Source organism: Cetorhinus maximus, chromosome 4, assembly GCF_964194155.1.
Source record: "Cetorhinus maximus chromosome 4, sCetMax3.hap1.1, whole genome shotgun sequence".
NCBI lineage: Eukaryota > Metazoa > Chordata > Chondrichthyes > Lamniformes > Cetorhinidae > Cetorhinus > Cetorhinus maximus.
The window spans coordinates 78,891,229-78,913,334 of NC_135882.1; the positions used below are offsets into that span (position 1 = coordinate 78,891,229).

General features: G+C 44.5%; 1 protein-coding gene across 3 annotated transcripts in view; it reads right to left on the reverse strand.

The window, feature by feature from the left end:
- prex2 (phosphatidylinositol-3,4,5-trisphosphate-dependent Rac exchange factor 2) overlaps window positions 1-22,106 on the reverse strand; it is a 675,068-nt gene that overhangs the window by 174,889 nt on the left and 478,073 nt on the right. For all 3 annotated transcript variants that reach the window (XM_078540383.1, XM_078540384.1, XM_078540381.1), the window contains exons 31-32: window positions 16,004-16,045; window positions 10,595-10,812 (exon numbers count right to left, since the gene is read on the reverse strand). In XM_078540383.1, the coding sequence (XP_078396509.1) occupies window positions 10,595-10,812; window positions 16,004-16,045 (260 nt within the window). The remainder of the gene's footprint in view (window positions 1-10,594; window positions 10,813-16,003; window positions 16,046-22,106) is intronic.

Here is a 22,106-nt window from a genome sequence, read left to right on the forward strand (position 1 = left end):
CTTCATGAGTGTTGTGGGAGCTGCATTCATCCAGGCAAGTGGGGAGTATTCCATCACACTCCGGACTTGTACCTTGTAGATGGTGGACAGGCTGTGGGGAGTCAGGAGGTGAGTTACTCATCGCATTTTTCTTAGTCTCTGACCTGCTCTTAAAAGCACAATGTGTATATGGCTAGTTCAGTTCAGTTTCTGGTCAATGGTAACCCCCAGGATGTTGATAGTGGGGGATTCAGTGATGGTAACGCAATTGAGTGTCAAGGGGCTATGGTTAGATTCTCTCTTGTTGGAGATGATCATTGCCTGGCACTTGTCTGGTACGGATGTTACTGGCCACTGGTCAACCCAAGCCTGGATATTGTCCAGGTCTTGCTGCATTTGGACATGGACTGCTTTAGTGTCTGAGGAGTCGCGAATGGTGCGGAACATTGTGCAATCATCAGCGAACATCCCCGCTTCTGACTTTATAATGGAAGGAAGGTCATTGATGAAGTAGCTGATGATAGTTGGGCCAAGGACACTACCCTGAGGAACTTCTATAGAGATGTCCTGGAGTTGATATGACTTACCTCCAACAACCACAAACATCTTCCTTTGTGCTAGCTATGACTCCAACCCAATTCCCATTGACTCCAGTTTTGCTAGGGCTCCTTGATGCCACACTCGGTCAAATGCTACCTTGATGTCACGGGCAGACACTCTCACCTCACCTCGGGAGTTCAGCTCTTATGTCCATGTCTGAATCAAGGTTGTAATGAGGTCAGGATCTGAGTGGCCCTGGTGGAACCCAAGCTGGGCGTGAGTGAGCAGGCTATTGCTAAGCAACTGCCGCTTGATAGCATTGTTGATGACCCCTTCCATCACTTTACTGATGATTGAGGGTAGACTGATGGGGTGATAATTGGCCGGGTTGGATTTGTCCTGCTTTTTATGTAGAGAACATACCTGGGCAATTTTGCCCATAGCCAGGTAGATGCCAGTGTTGTAGCTGTACTGGAACAGCTTGGCTAGGGGTGCAGCAAGTTCTGGAGCACAAGTCTTCAGTACTATTGCCGGAATATTGTCAGGGTCCATACCCTTTGCAGTATCCAGTGCCTTGAGCCATTTCCTGATATCACATGGAGTGAATTGAATTAGCTGAAGATTGACATTTGTGATGCCTGGGACTTTAGAGGAGGCCTCGGTGGATCATTCACTTGGCACTTTTGGCTGAAGATTGTAGCAAATGCTTCAGCCTTATTTTTTGCACTGATGTGCTGGTATTCCCCATCATTGAGGATGGGGGTGTTTGTGGAGCCTCCTCCTCCAGTGAGCTGTTTAATTGTCCACCACCATTCACGACTGGATGTGGTAGGGCTGCAGAGCTTAGATCTGATTCGTTGGTTGTGGGATCGCTTAGCAGTAAACTAGCAAGAGTAAACTAGCAAGAGTAAACTAGCAAGAAATATAAAAACAGACAGTAAAAGCTTATACGAGTATATATAACTGAAGGGAATAGCTTAAGTAAACATTGGTCCCTTAAAGGATGAGACTGGGGAATTAATAATGGGAAACAAGGAAATGGCAGAGACTTTGAGCATGTATTTTGGGCTGGATTTTCATCTTTGAAGTGAGTAGCAGGAATCAGGTATATTTCCAGCTTGCCCTGCTCACCTTGGGAGAAAGTGCCCTCAAGGACGAGGTTTTCATTGTGGAGGGGAGGGGGAGAGGCGGATCTGGACTACACACATGCCAGCTGATCTGGGAAAAAATTCAAAGGCAGCCACAGGGGTTGCGAGATGCAGAGGTGGGCTATTTCAAAGGCCCACCTTGGTGCTGTGGGACTTTGTCCGAGTTAAACTAAAAACAGATGGGGCCTCCAGCCCTCACCACCCCTCACACTCACCATGCCTCACCCGCCATACCACCTCATGCACCCTGCTCATCCCCAAGGCCCCTCGTTTCCCCATGCCAAGCTATGTTGCCCCAAACAATCCCAATGGCCCCTCATGCATTCCCCCCCATGCCAAGGTAAGGCACTTTCATGCCCGTTCACTGTATAGAACTAATGAACCCTATAGTAACAGTAGAATGTGTAAAAAGAAGCTTTTAAAAGTCAAACTTTCCAGTTTCTTAAAAAAACCCTTTTTACTCCAGCCCAGTAAAAGTGTCAATCACCCAGACCCTTTAAATTATCAATAGCAGAAACTTTAAGCACTTGAAATCTCTTTATCCTATGTAAATAAACATTGTGAAATTGACAGTGCAGATCAGAGACGCAATCAGCTCCTGGCTGCCATTTTTAAAGGGCTCCTAATTAATCTCAACTTGGTGAAAATTCACCCCTTTTTATCTGCCTTTACAGTATAAGACACAAAAAGCAACCCAAGCATTGTAGAAAATCAAAGACAAAAAAGGGGGAGGAAATTATCACTATCACTAGAGACAAAGTATTAGGTAAACTAATGGGACTATAGGCTGACAGGTCCCCTGGATCTGTTGGCCTACAATCTAGGGTCCTAAAAGTGGTGCTACAGTGGATGCATTCGTTGTAGTCTTCCAAAGTTCCCTAGATTCTTGAAAGGTCCCAAAAGATTGGAAGATCTCTATTCAAGAAAAGGTGACAGGAAGCACGAAACTATAGGCCAATTTAGTCTAACATCTGTCATTGGGAAAATGCTAGAATACATTATTAAGGAATTAGTAGCAGATCATTTATAAAATCATGATACAATCAAGCAGAGCCAACATGGTTTTATGAAAGGGAAATGGCATTTGTTCGTTGAGGATGTAAGAAGCAGGGTGGATAAAGGGGAACCAGTAGCTGTAATATATTATAAATACATTCCATAAAGTGTCACTTAAAATCTTACTACACAAGATAAGAGCTCATGGTGTTGGGGGCAATATATTAACATGGATAAAGAATTGGCTAACTAGCAGAAAATAGAGAATCAGGATTGATGGGTCAACTTCAGGTTAGCAAAGTGTAACTAGTGAGGTGCCACAGGGATCGGTGCTGGGTCCTCAACTATTTACAATCTATATTAATGACTTGGCTTACAATCTATAGTAATGACTTGCATGAAGGGACTGAGTGTATTGTGCCAAAATTGCTGGCAATACAAAGATAGGTGGGAAAGCAATTTGTGAGGAGGATATAAAGAGCTGAATTTACGGGAGGAAGTATTGCTCGCTCAGTACCATACCAACTTTAAAGCTGGCTGCCCTGCAGTGATAATATGCTGAGGGGAGCTTTAATGAGCTAAGAGTGGCACTTCCGCCCCTCAGGCTCGGGAAGTCGCACCCTCGAGAGCTGCCGGCCAATCTGACAGATTTTTGATTGACAAAAGAGTCAAGGATTATGGAAAGCGGGCAGGCAAGTGGAGTTAAAGTAAGAATCAGTGCAGCTATGGTCTTTTGAATGCTGGAGGAGATTCCAGGGGCTAAATGGCTTACTCCTGCACCTGTTTCTTATGTTCTTATGTAACCCTATTGCAGTAAATTGAACAAACTGGTGTATGTAGTAACAAAAGAAATCTTGTGGGCAAAGAAATGATTATTAGAAATCCTGACAAAAAGTTATGCAAAGCACTTATTAGTGAAAATGACACTTCTCAATTAATAACCCTTCAGCACAAAATAGTTGTGATAAGGTTAAAAGGTTTCAGCAGTCTCAGCTGAGCTAGCTTCTGTTCTCATTACTTGCATTCGCAATCTAGACGTTTACCGAAAAATGTTATGCAAATGACAGAGAGATCCTCAAGGATCCATTCCACATACAAAAGGGAGTCCAAAGATGATGTAATGAAGCTATTTGAACTGGTGTTGCAAATATTCTGTAACAGATAAAATTACAGCCAGCATTTCACACTAACATACTTATACATGTTTTGTAACAAAAACAAAGCAGCTCTTCTGTGCCTTAGTTTTATAGATGTTTCTTTGAGTCAGTCAATAGTCATAAGATAAAAAAAGCTAGCTACATTTAGAATCTTGTCCCAAACTTAAATTAATACAAATGTTGCAAGCTTTGTCATTTATGTGCAAAGGTCAAGAGAGAAGGCAAATAACTTTTGAACAAACACAACGTTGTGTTTTCTTTAATACGTCTTCAAGTGACAGTTACCTTCAAATGGTCATCAGTTACACAAATCCAAGAAGTCTCAGGAACTATTTTGGGGATGCTTAAGGAGCTGTTGGAATGGGAATCAGAAATTGTGTTTGGAACTTCCAACAGGTATTGGTCAGATAAGCAGAACTCCCACATTAAAAGAAGTATAAGTAAAAAAGAAACATACCCATTTAAGAATTATAAGTCATGGAATAGCTTAGCATTCCAAGAAATTACAAGGCAGAATAAGTCCATATGGCCCAATCAGTCTGTGTTGGTGCTGATCCTCCACACGAGCACTAGTATTTCTGATTCCACGTGTCGATCCAATTATTCCCCAAACCTTCAGCTACCTAACTTATTCTTGGCTGTCGACCATGGTCTCAGTTTCAATTATTAACTCACTGTAGTTTCTCTCTACTTTGACACAGCATTTTAATTTTAAGCACCACTGTTACAAACACAAGAGACAGGCAAACTGTGCGTCTTTCCTCTCACCATAAGCATGAGGTGTTTTGAATTATTTTTAAAGTATGCTATGGCATGTTTTCCTGAATCCTTGGTTTGTGTGATCCAATTTACTAACAGCTCGCAGTAAACTCTTATTATGATTAACTCAGAGGGTTGGTTTACTCACATTCAAAACCCAGGGGAGCAGTGTTCTGTTGAAGGGTCACGAGGACTCGAAACGTCAACTGTGCTCTTCTCCGCCGATGCTGCCGGGCCTGCTGAGTTTTTCCAGGTATTTCTGTTCTGTTTCTGTTTTTGTTTTTGCCCAGGGGAGCAGTGTTTGCAATGTTCCACTCTACTACACATACATACACGCACAAACACACGCACACAGACCATGCACATGCACACACACACATTCCCATTCCAACAGCTCCTTAAGAGGGGATAGAAAATATAAAGTTTTACAACAATGGATAGTAACAGCATAAGAACCACAGAAATGAATATTAGTTCACGTGATTATCAGATTCCAGAGTCAGAGACCAGAGGCCAGAGTCAGAGTTCTATTTACAGTTGATGCTGATACCGCCAGGTAAAGTTGATAAACAGAGACTGGGTCAGTTCTGCAGAGACAGCCTTCCAGGAGCAGGCTGTTGTTTAGCCTGGGGTTCTGCTTCTTGGTGGTTCACCGGTTGGATGTTCAACAGCAGACTGACGTTTTCTCAGTTCTCAAAGGAATACAGAGATTTCAAATGGAATTGAGTCATGTGACCTCCTTCCTCCAAAATGGTTTAGAAGGGATGTTTATCCAGTGTATGGAACTGGCTTTGATTTCAGGACTGATAATGTCCCAGCCATTAGCTTTGGAAAGAGTTACCATCAATCTTAAGGGTCTTATGTCAGGAAGCCATTGTCCAGCAGACCCTCTGACTTTGATAGAGGAGTAAGCTTATCAAGAAGCAAATGACATCTATTATCTCATCAATGGACCCCTTTCGAAATGGACCTGGATAGTTCCTGGTGTGACATGAGTCTGTTAACAGCACTGCAGGCATAATGATTTTCAATCTGCGATTCTTCTAGTTCTGTGAATATGATGTCCTTACAATTGGGTGTGAGATTCCACGATGATGAGAGGATTCTTTTGTTCTTGTAACTCCTGTTGGTCATGTGACTTGTAGCAGCCATCTTTTTTGGGTTCAGCAGAAAGTTCATTTTTAAAATAGCAAAAAGAGTAAAGTTTTGACACATATAAGGTGGATTCGTCCCAGATTTGCACTAAGTGCAGTAGCGAGCAGATAAAACAACATTTTACCCACCGGCTGCAATGGCGCGTTTTCACGCCATATTGTCCCAAACCCACTCCTGGGAAACATGCCGTTTCCATGTCAGGTAGGCTCTCATTCGCCCACCTGCCATCACCCCGCCGCTGCATCTCACCGGGTGCCATATTTAAAGTTCAGCCGCAACACATCTCAGTGCTTCCAGATGACCACTGCTGCACGAAAGACATGGCCCTAAAACTGAAGAAGATTGCAGCCCTCGGGTTCAGCGACACGTCTCTCGAGGACCTTTTGGATAACATGGAGGCCCACCACAATGTTCTCTACCCCTGCCCTGGCCGCAGGATGGGCAGCATCAGCACTAACCCAGCTTGGGAGGCAGTGGCAGTGGTGGTCAGCGCCAACGTCCTTCAAAAGAGGACAGACACCCAGTACCGCAAGAGGATGAATGATCTCCTCCATTCTGCCAGGGTAAGTCGCTCTTCTCATCACTCTCAATTCACACACTCACAAACCCATCACACATCCACAGGGCCCTCACTAACTGCCAGTTAAAAGAACATCACCATTCACTCCCTCACATTCACCACCATTGTCCTCATCACCCACACATGTCACACATATTTATCATCTGGCCTGGCAGGCACCCTGCTTACACTCTCTCCATCTCCATCAGACAACCATGCTGTGAGTGATGTGTCCTGTTTCACAGGCCACTGCCATGCACTAATTATCTCTTCTTGCTTCCACAGACACAAACAGCCAAGAGAGTCCATGACTCAGGGCCTCCGGTCAAGCCCCGAAGACACCTCTGAAGAGGAATCTGAAGGCATCCTCCTTGAAGTCCCGTCACAATGCTCACCCACACCTTCTACCAGCGCAGAGACACGCACCATGGTGGGACTTAGCTTTAGAATAGCCTCAGGATCACAATCTGGTGAGCACGTCACACTGTCTGATCCACAGCAGGGACTTACCAGGTGTCCGACACTCTGAGGATGGCTGGAGGCCAAAATTTGCTGAGTCTGAGTCAGATGATGAGCCTCTGGACTGGGTTATGTCACAATTGCTGGAGCTGCAAAGGCAAGCTCGGGAACATCAGGACGGGATGTCCTCTGCACTCCTCAGATTGCAAGGCATGACGGAGGAGTCCGTCAGCCTTCAGGCTTAGGTGATAGCGCCAGCATACCAATACACTGAGGTCAACACTGGTAAGATGGCGGCCGCCATGGAGACCTTGGTCCAGGATGCTTTGTGCAGTCTTCAGAACACAGTGATGGTCCAGCCTCACATTCCTTGGAAACATTACTGATGCCTGCACCTTAGCGGTGCTTGACATTGCTGCCAGAATGTAGTGGGCAGGCGCCACAGAGTTTTCTCATTCTGTGTGTGTGCTCTCAGCACCTTTAAGGTGGTCTGGCCCCCATCTCTTCAGCATCTGTGACCACTAACTCTGTGCTCCTGAAAGGCTCAGGTGCTGAAGGTGGACCAAGGTTCAGATGCTTCTAAACTTTCATGGCTGCGTCTCTATATATGACCCTGCTCACAGAGCGCAAGAGAGCTGCCCTCGGCCAGACAGGAACCAGACATTCTCAGTGGCTATGTGAAGATCTATGGAGTGTCCTCACTCCATGTCTTCATCATCCTCCTGCAATCGAGCAACTAATAGGGCCTCCACTGCGTCTCCATGACAGGAACATTCTCACAGAGGGTATTCGTGCTGCCATAAGCCAGACTGGAGTCAAATGTTCACAGATACTATGTGAAGATCTATGGGGTCACTTCACTGCATGTCATCATCATCCTCTACAAAACTAACAGCTATGAGGGCCTCCCGAGTGCGCCTGCCTCATCTAACCAGTGACATCCCCATCATTGTCACCTCCAAAGACCTTCTCATCCTCATCCCCATCGGCATCTTCCTCATCAGAGGAAACGTGCAGTTCCTCCATCTCCTCCTCAGCCAGCGCGTCTTGCTGTTGGAGCGCCAGATTTTATAGGGCGCAGCAGACAATGATGATGCACAATACCCTCTACGGACTGTATTGCAGGGCTCCACCAGACCGGTCCAGGTACCAGAACCTCATCTTCAGCATTCTGATCATCTGCTCCACCAAACTGCGAGCTGCAGCAGGAGCCTCATTAAAATGTCGCTCTGTTGCAGCCTGAGGCCACCGCATGGGTGTCATCAGCCACGGCCTCTAAAGGTGGTCCTTGTCCCTGAGGAGCCATCCCTGCAGCTTCTGTGGTCCCTGGAAGACCCCAGGGACCTGTGACCGACTGAGGGTGTAGGTGTCATGCACACTCCCTGGAAACCATGCATCACAACCGCAGGATGCATTTCTGTTGGTTGCACACCATCTGCACATTCAGCGAATGGAACCCCTTGTGGTTGATATAGTTCACTGTGTGCTGTGACGGAGATCTGAGTGCCACCGGTGCAATTGATTGTACCCTGAACCTGTGGGAAACCCGAGATCTGGTTGAATCCAATCGCTCTTGCATCCTGGCTGTCCTGGTTCCGGGTGAAATGCACAAAGTTGTGTGCCCCCGCAAAGGTGGCATCCTTGACCTCATGGATGCATTTGAGGGTGAAGGCTTGTGAGGTCCCCTAGAGGTCACCTATGGAGCCCTGAAAGAAGCCATTGGCATAGAAATTGAGTGTCGTGGTCACTTTTACGGCCACGGGCAGTGGATGCCCTCCATGTCCCCATGACACCAAATCCTGCAGTAGCTGGCAGATGTGGCCGAGCAGTTCCCTGGACATGCGGAGTCTTCGGCAACAGTGGTTCTCAGTCATCTGCAGGAATGAAAGTTGCTGTCTATAGACCCTGGATGTTACTAGGCGCTAACCAGTGATGGCTTGCTGTGGTTCTTGTGAGGGAGCCCCCAGCTGCCCCTTCTTCCTGAAGTTACAACCACTTTCAAATTTACTATTTAGATGTGGCCTTTTATTGTTCCTTTTTCAATGAATGTGTACGTATGTGTGTATATATATATATATATATATAGTATATATGTAGTTGTAACCCCCACGGAGACCAATAAACCAAAAGAACCAAATTTACTGAGTGACCCCAACGAGAAAATCAATGGACAAAATTTCACTTTTTATCATTTTTACTTTAACAATCAAACCAAAATCAACATAAATTAAATATGAATTAACAGGCAAATTGCCTTCAATATAAACTATAAATTACACATTAAATAGCAGATTCAACAAAGATAGGTCTCACAAATTGACTGGGCAGTCCCCTTAGCATATCTCACACCAATTTCAGCCACAAAGCCCTTCAAAGCTCTGAATCTCCTCAGGTAGAATTTCAGCTCCTTCTCTTCAAGGATTTCGCCATTGATTCTCATCCAAGAGCAGCTCCAAGCCAACATTACAGGTACAGTCTTCACCATTATGGCAGACTTTTCCAGAGCCTCCTCAGCTCTGTTCACAACAGTCTTGATGGTGTGGACTCGCCAGAAACACCTCGATATGAACCCTCAGTAACAACGTTGTGCACTGTATGGCCAGTACCGCTCAATCGGTTTCTTCAAAATAATGAAGCAGTGGCAGTAACCTTTTATCAACTGATTGCACTGCACTGCTGGAACCTGAGGTTGGGTGGCTGTGTGTCTTTTTATCCAGTTTCAACCAACTTCAGTTTCCCCAAAGTTTTTATTTCAGTTCCAGTTTTAGATTCCCAAGAAATCTGAACGTTCGGTTTCCCTTTCAGTTAGGATTTGACCCAAATAATACAAGCTTTGAAACCACAGATTCCATCACAATATGTTGCATGTTTTGAAAGTTATGTGAAGATTATTATTGTTATTTACTCACTTGTTCATATTTTGTGATATAAATATGCTCAATTGTTTCACTGGTTTGATGTTGTCATGTTCAATTACTTATTGAAGATGGGAGAGAAATTTTATGGAAGCAAAGAACAATTCTTGTAGCTAAAATAATTAATAGGCGGGTGTATTTGATTATTATCCCAGGCACATTACCAAATCTTTACCTAGGGATCAACACTAGTGAGGATGGAAAATGTGTTCAAAGTCATAAAAAGTTGGATGCTGAGTCAATTGGAATTTTCAAGATTGAGATAAATGTTTGATAGGTAAAGGTATCAAGGTATATGGAGCAACAGTGGAAAAATAGATAAAAGCAAAATAATGCAGATGCTGGAAATCTGAAACAAAAACAAAAATTGCTGAAAAAACTCAGCAGGTCTGACAGCATCTGTGGAGAGAAAGAGTTAATGTTTCAAGTCCAAATGACCCTTCTTCAGAACTGGAAAAATAGATTTGGGGCGTAGATTAGCCATAATCTAATTGAACAGTGGAGCAGATCCAATGGGCAGAATGGCCTTCTCCTGTTCCTTTACATTCCTAATTAGAGCAACATCCAGCACAGTAGGTTCCACAAATTTACTTCATAAAATTCAGGACAGTGGCAGGCTGCCCGTGTTTTTACATCTTTGCTAACACAGGTGACATCCTCATTCTTCCTCTTGCCAGCTAAACCATCCAGAGTATAACTTCACAACTACGTGTCCTATGAGATTTATTCTAATTGTGAACTAAAAATTGCATTCAATAACTTTGTAGCCAGTGTACAGTATGCCCCGATACCACACCTGCAATCTATAATGTATTCAGTTTTGAAACTGTAAGTGGTGTTTCTAAGCCTGATATATCTTAAGTCAATTACATCAATTAGATTACTAACATAATTTAGTACTAAACTTTGCACATTGCAGCATCTTACCAGATTAGGAGAGAGCAGTGACTGGAAGTTAAAGAGGATTCCTACATTGGCAATTTGCTCCAACCATCTTCTACTGGCTTCCTGTGTCTCAATTTCATATTCACTGTTGGTATCATACATTTGATGCAACGCAGCCAATAGCTGTTCTGAGAAAGCACAAACTGTGGCCACTAGACTTTGGCAAAGCACCATGTCTTGCCTGAGTTGAATTTCAGTATCTGAGGGTTAAAAAAGAAACAAAAGGGAAGAAAAAAGAAGATAAAGGTGAATTAACAGACTGCAAAATGCCTTTCAATTATTTTTTCTCTGAAAGCAAGTTAACTTGCCTCCTAACAACAAATTTATGCGAGCCAACAATGATGCTTGATAAAGAAATCAAGTCTAAAATAGCTGGAAAAAAATTGAACATATATAACTATTACATCACATGATATTGCTACAATTTTACAATACATTGAGATAGTTCTAGACTATCCCAAGACATTTTTGTTGCAAAAATATACGAAGATCACTGAATTATATTACCACACAGGAGGCCATTCAGCCCATGTCTGTGCCAGTATTCTGCAAAAGCAATTCAGCTAGCCAATCACCTTAAATCAATATGCTGTGGTCTCGATCCTTTGGCCAATGGAGATAGTTTCTCTGTATCTACTCTGCTTAGGCTCATCATGATTTTGATCACCCCTGTCAAATCTCCTCTCAACCTCTCTTATCTAAGAACACCCCCAGCTTCTCTAATCTATCTGCATAACTGAACTCTGCAACCATTTTTGTATTTCTGCACCCTCATTAAACCCCTCACATCCTTCCTAAAGTGCGACGTCCAGAATTGGACACAATTCTGTTGAGTAGAGACCAAACCAGTTTTCTATAAAGATTCACCATAACCTCCTTAATTTTGCACTCTACTTATAAAGCTCAGGATCCCTTATGCCTTATTGTCCACTTTCTCAAACTGCTCACCACCTTCAACGATTTGTGCACACATACCCCCAGGTCCCTCTGCTCCTGAAGTCCCGTTAGAACTGTACCCTTTATTTTGTATTTTCTTTCCTCGTTCTTCCTACAAAAAAAACATTTCACACTTGCCTGTATTAAATTTCACCTGCCACACGTCTGCCCGTTCCACCAGTCTATGTTCACTTGAAGTCTATCACTATCCTCCTCACAGTTAACAATATTTCCAAGTTTTGTGTCAGCTGCAGATTTTGAAATTGTGCCCAGTACACCCATGTCCGTAATATAGATCACGAAAAGCAGGGCCCGAGTACTGACCCCTGAGGAACCCCATTACGTGCCTTCCTCTAGTCTGAAAAACTACTGTTCACTACCACTCTATGTTTCCTGTCACTCAGCCAACTTTCTATCCATGCTGCCACTGTTTCTTTCATTGCATGGGCCTCAACTTTGCTGGCAAGCCTATTCTGTGGAACTTCATCTAAATGCCCTTTACATCACAACAACCGCATTACCCTGATCACTCTGTTACCTCATCAAAAAAACTCAAATAGGCTAGCCAGAAATGAATCTGTGCTGGTTTTCCTTAACTAATCCACACTTGTCCGAGTGGCTGTCGTAATTCTGTCCTGGATAATCACTTCTAAAAGTTTTCAAATCACCAAGGTTGAGTTGACTGTCCTATAGTTGCTGGATAAATCCTTGCATCCTTTTTTAAACAAAGGTGTAATATTTGCAATTTTTCAATCCCTTGACACCACCCCTGTATCTAAGGAGGATTGGAAGATTAAGAACAGTACATCCTCAAATTCCACCCTTAGTTCCCTCAGTATTCTTGAATGCATCCCATCTGGTCCTGGTGACTTATCAGTTTTAAGTACAATCAGCCTTTCTAACACCTCCTCCATATGTTGTACATAAGTTTGACATAACTTCCCTGCTTTTGAATTTAATTCCCTGCGAGATGAACCCCAGTGCTTTGTTTGCGCTTCTTATAGCTTTGTTAACTTGTGTTGCTATTTTTAATGATTCGTGTCTTTGTAACCCCAATCGCTTTGCACTTCTGCCCTCATTAGACCTTTCATTTTTCCCCTCTTCTTGCTGGAGAAAATTAGAATCTTGAAATCTCGAATGATTATTATTCTAACAGTCGCTTAGTAGTACAAAACCTGAATATTGCTGAAATGGGAATGTTCCCAAAGCCTTTCAACTTTGTCCTGATAAGTGCAAGATGAAAATATTATTATTCTATATCTTTTGCTATTTCTATGGATTTGCCTACATGGTTCTCACTCCCCTTCTTGTCCACTATTAGGTGGTCTGAAATATACTCCTATTAGCATGACCAACTCCTTCTTATCAATTATCTCAATCCATATGGATTTTGTTTCTATCTGAATGCTAGTTATGTCCTTTTTTCCTACAGCCTATTTTCCTACTATTTATCTCTAAATAGTACATTTACCCTACCATACCTTCTTCCTCCCTTGTCCTTTCTAAATATGTTATAATCTGCAATATCTGATTGCCAATTCTGCTCTTTATGCAGCCATGCTTCAGTTAAAGCTACTACATCTCATTCCTTTCTGTGAATTATTGCCTCCAGTTCTCTTGTTTTCTTTCAGATGCTTTACATATTGCATTATAGGCAATTTAATTTGTTTTTATTATTCATTCATCACATCTTAACATATATTTTATACTTATGGTCTATTATTTTATCTGATCCCTGACTGTTTATATTACCCTTATTCCTTTTCATGGTTTGACATTTACTCTCATCTCTTAATTTCTTTTACCGTCAGGCTACGCCTATTTCTACCAGATCCAGACCTTAGTCATTGAATAAGAAACAACGAGGCAGTATAAGAATTGGCTCTGATGTTGTCCTTGAATCAAGTCTGAATGATAAATCTTGGAACTGTTGCTCTTCACAATCCTATAAACAGTAATGTGTCCAATGAGTTTAATTTATTTGCTTTACAAACGCCAGTTTTTTTTTCAGCTTTTATCCTCTGCAAAGTTTTTAATACCAATTCCAATTTTGTTATGTGTAATATAGTAATTTGAACTATTCTCACCAGAGAGCTATCTGTTTGCCACCATAATTAGAATGCTGAGGACACTGGATTAAAGAATGTGCATTAAAATATCTAATTAAATTAGTTATCTTGTATTAACAAAAAACAATGCATATATTACAGACATCAGCAGTTTGCATGCATTCCAAAGATTGTATTCAGTTCTGCCTAGTTGCTCAGGAAGATTGTTCAGTAGAGGGCTCTTTATTCTGCTGCTTGGGAATTATAATGTATCTGTATTTGCAGTATATGTGCTGCAGTGACATGAGGGAACCTGTGGGCTTGTGCCATGTTGCTGCAGGTTTTACGTTTCTCTGATGAGACAAGTACGACAATCACATTACTGACACCGTACTTTGGTCACACTTTAGTTAAAAATCCCAAACTTTTCACTTTTTTTTGTTGTATTTGCAATCGGTTTTCCTGATGATTTCCTCAATATATAACAATGAAAAAGCATGCCAACAATGAAAAAAGCATGCCTACTTTTATTTGATTTTTAAAATCTATATAAATGAAGATTTTTAATCCTACAGCTATGTTACAATGCTATAACATGCAGTCAGCTCAAACTAGTTCAGTCATTCAATCCTTGGCTTTCCTTGCTGTTTTATAGCTCTTCCTTTCTCTGACATATGTGTTTCTTTTTCTCCTCTTTCATTTCTCATTGCTGTTTTTCACCTTTCCTTTCTGTTTTGCTTTCATTCCCTCCTAGTCTCGTTTGTGAATGCCAATGTCCTATTATGCCTGTTCTGTCTTTTTTGTATGTTTGCCAATCTACCTTCCTCTCACTCTTTCATGTCTCAGTTTTAGTAATTGATTCTCCCTTACTTTCATATCTCTCTCCTACTCATGCTTAAATTTGCCTACATATGTACCTGCTCACATTATGAAAGCAGCGTGTCAGAGAAATATGCACCAATCCACCAACCAATGAAGGTTTACAAAATTACAGTGGCAAAGCCAAGAATATCAAATGTGTATTGCTGCAACAGACTACAGCAGTATTGTAACTGAAAACAGTGGCAATAAAAAAATACAATGTTGCTCAGTCCTGCTGTCATAGAACACAGTTGAGAAGAAGCACTATCTCACCCTCCTGGGCATTATTTATCATTATTCTGCGGATTGGCTGGTTCCACATTGCAGGGGAGATGAGATCACCCTCCTCCTCCCTTCCAGGATCACTTTCACTTCGATAAGAAATTTATATGGGAAAATCAGGTAGGAAGATTGAATTACTGTAACTATTCAAGGGGCCAAGATCACAAGGATTTTTTGTGGCACCCTGTAATCCTATAAATTACCACTTATTCTGAACAAAAAGCTTTGCAATAATTGAAACATAGTAAGTGCCACTTTAAAAAAAACTATTCAAATGTGCCAAGTTGGTTCAGCACTTCTGCAAATATAGCAAAAGAGTACATCACTGAGGAATAAATAGCCTATTTATATTGAAACTGGTAGCTGCATTAGGGCAGTGAGAGCAGAAGCAGTGATTAATACTGCTGCTGCCAAATCGCTGTTGTCTTTAAAGGAGCCATATTCCGAAACACTAGTGAGCTCCCATCTGGGTTCCCTTTGAGTGGAGCAATACATGTTCTTCCTCAGAATGTATTTATTTCCTTACATTAATCAAGAATAGATTGCCCTGTCAGTTCTTTAGTAGAATTTTGAACTTATGAAGCAGGGTTCAGTGTAAGACCGAGAATCTTTTTATGATGAAGATTTTAAAAGATAGCTTTACATGGATTTCCAATGTCAAGCACAAGCAGTATGAGACCACATCCTCATTTATCAGAATTCAATATGAGATCAAAACAATAATGACATTCCCCAACTATTCTAGTTTTTGTATCACTGTGACTTGCATGTTGATACAATAGCTGTAGCAAATTGGCAATAAGAATATTATTATTACTGTTCCTTTGATAGTCAGTGATCCATTCTGTTTCAGGTTGTGTAAGTAAATTCCAAAAATGACAAGAAAGAATTAATTTATCTGTAAATATCAGAAAAGTTTATTCAATGACGATAATGTTTAAATAATCCAACAGAGGTGCAATAAATTTCATTAAAAAAACAATTTTGAGTGGCAGCAAACCTGCATCCCAGCATGGGACGAGACTGCAAGAGTTTCATAAATTAGGCTAATATTAGACCCTGGCCTGTACACTTTTCAAGTCTGATTCACACTTAGAATAAAGGAGTATTAAATTACTCTGATACCAACAGGATATTCCTTAGCTTCAGCATGTATAAAAAGACTATGGGCAATTTACAGCTGGCTGCATGATCTGTATTACCCTAGTAAGATACATACCACCTCTGAAATAATTTGTTTCAATTTAATAAGTTCTGGCATTACCTGTGTTTTCAAGGAGAGCCAGGAATACTCGTATCTTCACCTCTGAAAAAAACAACTTTATTAAAAAGGGTATTTTGGGTGAGAAATTCTACTGTCTTCATACACTACTACACACAGTGTAACATCAACTGCATAAATTTTACAATCATAAAGTCATAACGGCACAGGAGGAGACCATTCAGCCAATTGAGTCCAGGCTGTCTCTCCGTAGAGCAATACAATAAGTCCCAATTCACAATTTATCCCCATAACCCTGCAAATGTATGTACCTCAAGAGCCATCCAATTTCTTTTTCAAATCATTGATAGTCTCCACTTCCACCACCTTCTTGACAGTGAGGTCATTAGGTCATCAACACTCACTGCATAAAACAATAATACACATTCTCCCTGTATCTCTTACCCAAAATCTTAAATCTATATCCCTGGTCCTTGGACCATCAGTTAATGAAACAGCTTTTCTTTGACTACCTTGTCTAAACCTGCCATAGTTGTTTACACATCTATTAAATCTCCCTTCAATCTCCTTTGCTTCAAGGAGGAATTTCCAGCTTCTCCAACCTGACAATGTAGCTAAGATCCCTCAACCCTAGAACTATTCTAGCTAACCTATAGATTTAGGGTTAAAACTGAGAAAATCCATAGATGAGGCAATTTTCTTCTTGAAAATAACTTAATTTATTTTTAGTGAGCATTCATTTCTGCAGAAATAGTCAATACTTCAAATTTCAGTTACCTCATTGGAATAGGATTCAATTATACTCAATTTTGCTGATTTTCAAATTACATAGATTCCTTTACAGAATTACAAGCATGATTACACTCAGTGTCATTGATTTTTAAAATACAATGATGGGAATGAAAATATTCAATACATTTATTTTCACTACTTTCAGCACAGTGACTTTAATTTAATGATAACACTTTAATGCAAAATATTATAAAGATTACAACAGTAGAATCAGAGAACCCAGGGGTAAGGAAACCAGATCTGACAGAGTTCAGGTGTGAACCAAGAGGAGATTGGCCACAGCTCGAAGGAATGTAAGGGCGAGGGACTGAAGTTAAAAAAAAACCTAAGTGATATCAGCACAAGATAAGATACTCACTGGTGAACAGCTGGTGAATGTGTTTGCAAGTCTTTAGTTTATTTCTGCATAGCTAAGTTAGTCTAATAAATAGGGGCACGCAGAGTGCCTCAGTCCCGTTAAATACATATTCTGTCACACGTGGGAACTACAGAAACTTTTTGGGCAGAATTTTCTGTTTGACGTAAAATGACGCGTGATGACGTTGGGCGACTGTCCCGACATCACCACGCACCGTTGTGATATTTTGGTGGGCGGGCGCTCGATGATCTCCGTTGCACGCCCGCCATTAATTAACGTGCCACTTAAGGCCCTTGAGGCTCCAATTGACAGGGATTTTGTGGCGCCTGTGCGATCTTTGTATAAACCTCATCCACGAGTGGGAGAAGAGGGTTCAGTGGGGTCGTGATTCTACAGATTTAAAAGTTATTGTACAAAAGTTACTGAATCTTGCCTGTACGAGCTGGAAAACTTCAAAATGCACACCAGCTTCTTGGACTGGACTCATAACCTTCAGGTCAGCACTTTGCAGTGAGGATTTGTTTTGGGGCCTGTAGGTTTCAGGAAGCCTCCCTGAGCCTGGGAATGGGAGGTGATCTCTCCACTGGAGGCACCTCCTCTCAGGAGGAAGGGAGGGCTAGAAGGGGGAGGAGGCCAGGAGTGCACATTCAGCCTCCAGGGGAGCCATCTTTGAGGAGAGGCGCAGGCACAAGGGGTGCAGGGCCAAGAGGTAATGCAAGGCGGAAGGGGCCATAGAAGATGCCACTATCCTGCTGCCAGGTATACAGGTGGCGAAGCAGCTACCTCAATATGTCTGAGGTGCTGGAGGAGGCTCTGTATCTCAAGGGCGACAGTCAACACTATCTGTCAGATGATTGGGCCTGAGATCTCCCCTAATTGAGTAGGTGGACACCCCATGCCAGTGGCTCTAAAGGTCACAGCTGCCCTCAACTTCTACGCCTCCAGCTCCTTCCAGGGGTTGGTGCGTGATCTTTGCGGTGTCTACCAATCAACTGTCTACACTTGTGTCAAGCAGGTTACAGACGCTCTGTCCAGGTGTGCATTGACCTTCATCCACTTCCGCTGGGACGATGCCAGTCAGACACAGCAAGCCAGAGGCTTCTCAGCCATTGCTGGCTTCCTCCAAGTCCAGGGTGCAATAGACTGTACACATGTGGCCATCAAGGCGCCAGCAGGTGAGCCCAGTGCCTTTGTCAACAGGAAGGGCTTCCACTCCATGAACGTGCAGATAGTGTGTGATCAGAGGATGCAGATCCTGCAAGTCTGCGCAAGGTACCCAGGCAGCTCCCATGACGCTTACATCCTCAGACACTCGCAGGTTCCAGGGCTCTTCAGTGCTCCAGCCCGACTGGATGGATAGCTGCTGGGTCACAAGGGCTATCCCCTCAGAAGGTGGCTCATGATGCCTCTCCACCATTCAAGAACAGAAGCTGAGCAGTGGTACAATAGAAGTCACGCCCCCACAAGGGCTGTGGCAGAGAGAACCATCGGTCTTCTCAAAATGCGCTTCCGATGCCTGGACCGTTCCGGGGGCGCACTCCAGTACCCCCCAGATCGAGTGTTGCTGATAGTGGTTGCATGCTGCGCTCTCCACAATCTTGCACTGGAAAGGGGGCACGCTTTGGACAAAGAAGATGTAGACGCAGTGGCTGCGGCTGAACACGATGAGTCCAGCAGTGAGTCCGAGGATGAGCATGCACAGGGAAATGCTGATGGGGTAGAAGCTGACCCGGGCATACTCCAGGGAGGAAGGGACACGTGAAATGCTCTAATCCAAGGAACCTTCAGCTAGCACAGCACATATAGACCTCCAACACAAGCCTGGGCTACAGCCTCCATACTGGAGACCTTAGTGCAAAATCTATCAGGATAGGAGCATTGATGATGCGCCCAGTCAATAAATGTCATTGACACACAAATCACTCATAGCATCACAGGAATCTATCCACCTGCCTAAGAAAAGAGGCATTCCCAGCCATGTTTGACGATCTTAATTTAATACTTTCACAAAAGTTGCTTAACATAACACAAATAAAATGGTGTCACACTGCAAACACAATCAGAAGGAACTAATAGGGGGACCAACAAAAAACCACCAGTGATGAACCCAGGGTGCACCTAAGGTGCCTTAATTTTACGTTTGCAGGTGCTACGTCTTTGTGGTGCCTCCTCACTGGCACTGGCATCTGAGACAGCCTGCTCTCTCTGCTGTCCTGTTGGCTTTGATGACCTTGGCGGACCTCCTCTGGCCTGTGGAGCCTGTGCTGGCCCCGCCTGGGAGGGAGCTGCCAGCTCTGCAGCTGGCATCTCCCCAGCCTCATTGAGTGCCGCGGTCACTGGCAGAGGGGCGGAGGAGCTGCTGCTCTCATCTGGAGCGCCCTGAGAGGCACTAGCAGAGATGACAGGCAGCTGCTCCACTGACATGAGGTCCATTCGGCCCTCCCTGTTCACCGTAGATGGATGGGCATCAAGGTGGGATACTAGGTGCCCAAACCACCGCCCACACAGCTGCCTGAGGTCAATGCAGGTCCGGGCGCAACCCCAAGAACCCCTGATCCTGTCCCTGGAGCTACCTCTCCATGAGAGTCGCCACTGTTTCCATGGAGGAAGCTTGGCGCTCATCCATGAGGCTCATTGCATTGGCTACAGTCCGCATGGACTCCTCCACCACTGACACCAAGCCAAGCACAGCCTCATGTATCTTCACCAGATGGTCCCTCACACCCGGCCACATCTCATGAGTTGGCTGCATCGCGGATGACTCCAGAGGCTCATCATCAGCCATGGACTGAGCATGTGCTTGGTCCCCTGCAGTCCTCTGACTGCTGGCGTGACGGGCACTCTCTGTCTCTGCCAGCTGCTGCAGCGACTGTGAAGTGCCCTCACTGCTGTGCCCTGGGACACTAGCCGAAGATCTAATGCCCATCGAGGTGCCAGTATCTGCGCTGGTGCCTGCCTGGCAGAGATGGTGTGATGCTTGTGATGTTGGAACTTCATGGCCCTCAGGTGTCAGAGGGGGGCCCTGCTGCTCCGGGTCCTGGCCCTGCGCCACTGATGCTGAAAGGAAGAGTAAGGAAATTCGATCAGTTAGCGTGCGGACAATGTCAATATACAGGCCTGTCCCCTGGATCATCATACATTCATCTTTCCACACGCACTGGGCAAGGCATGTTGGTAACGTCACTCACTCAACAATCAGCACTGCCATGGCTGTTGGGAGACTACTGGTGACGTGAGTGCTGGCCATACATACCTGCCCGTGGAACCCCAGTCTCTCTGGCTCCGGTGGACCTGGGCACGTGGCACTTCTCCAGGTCGAGGGCCTCCTGCTCGAAGTGGCTAAGCAGTACTACCTGGACTGGCCAACGCCAGTCCTCACCCGCCCAGCGGTGTTGTGAGAATTCTTCTCCTGGAAATGAGAAAAGAGCATTGATAAGTGATACTTGTACCGTGATTCTCCTTGCAGCCGGCCCACCCTAAGCCCAGTAGGCTATTGCAGGGGTCTAGTGCATCCTTACCCCGCTGCTGCCGAACACTCACACAAATATGCCAGGTGTGTCCTTCCACCACCCCCCGCTTGGCCACATGCTGCCTTCATCACACTTGGGAGCACACAGTTTAACCTGCCGTAGCAAGGAGGCACAATGACGTGAATTGCAGAGGGCAGCAGATCGATCTGTGCCACGCCACCTTGAAGACCCCCTCCCACCATGCCATCATCCTGACTTCGACATGTCCTGGAGTTCGAGCACTGTGACTGGACCAGGTTGCCCCCACCACAGTCATGTGGGTCTCAGTCCACCACATGCTGCGGGTGCAGAACCCATCTCATCACTACACTCTCAGGCTGACCAACGCATAGGGAATATCTGCTGGCCCGCCCACTAAGGACACATGCCGTCAATGACTCATTTCATTCAGGCCAGCCAGGCATGGGTGGGGTGCCGGGGTGGGGGTGGGGGGCGGGGGGGGAAGAAGCTTACATGATGGGTGAAGTGAATGATGCCAACATGCTACTCGCCCTTCCCGTGCGCAGCAGGTCATTGAAGCACTTGCAGCACTGGATCCATGTGCGCTGCACCACGTTGTGGGAGCTCACAACCTCCGCTACCTCTTCCCACGCACGTTTTGTCATGTGGAAGGGCCTCCCCCTTCCGTCCTGGGGGACGAGCATCTCCTGCCGTGCTACCACCTCCTCGAGGAGGGCAGCACGGCACTCATCCGAAAACTGGGGCGCACTTTGACCACCTGCCCTATCCTCCTGCATGGCCAGCCTGGACCTGCTTTGGCCCCGACCTCTGGCCATGTACAGCAGCCTTGGAGGGGCTGCAGCTTGCCCTTTAAACAGGCTGTCGGGTCACCATTGGACCCAGTGGTGATTGCCGATCCGCTGCCGCCCGCCCACTCCCACTATTCCCGGGAGCTGCGAAACACGCTGAGTGGGCCTTAATTGGCCCGGCCGCGTAAAATGGCAGCACAGACCCAATCGCCACCGCGCATGCCCACATCCGCTCCACCCCCCCACCCCGCCCCCCCACCCCGCCAGATGGAAAATTCTGCCCATTGTGTCTTGGATGACAACATGTGCAGCAAGTGTCATCAGCTGGAGGAGCTTGAGCTACAGGCGCTGGATGCTGCAGTGCATTGTGAGGTTGAGAACTACATAGGCAGCACACTTCAAGAGGTGATCAGGCTGCAACTTAAGAGTGCAGGCACAGAGGGAATAGATAACCGCCAGACAATCAAGTAAGATGAGGCAAGGAGTTCAGGACAGTTCAAAAAGGCAGCTCACCACCATTTTCTCAATGGCATCTAAGGATGGGCACCAAAGCTGGCTTTGCAAGGGATGCTCAAATCCCATGAAAGAATGAAAAAAGGAAAGATGTGTTCAGACTTGAGAGGGGACAGAGGGAATACAAGAGAATGTTAGCAAGAGTGGAGAATTTTATTTCTGAGAAATGGTTAGATAGGCTGTGTTGTTTTCTTTGGAAAAGA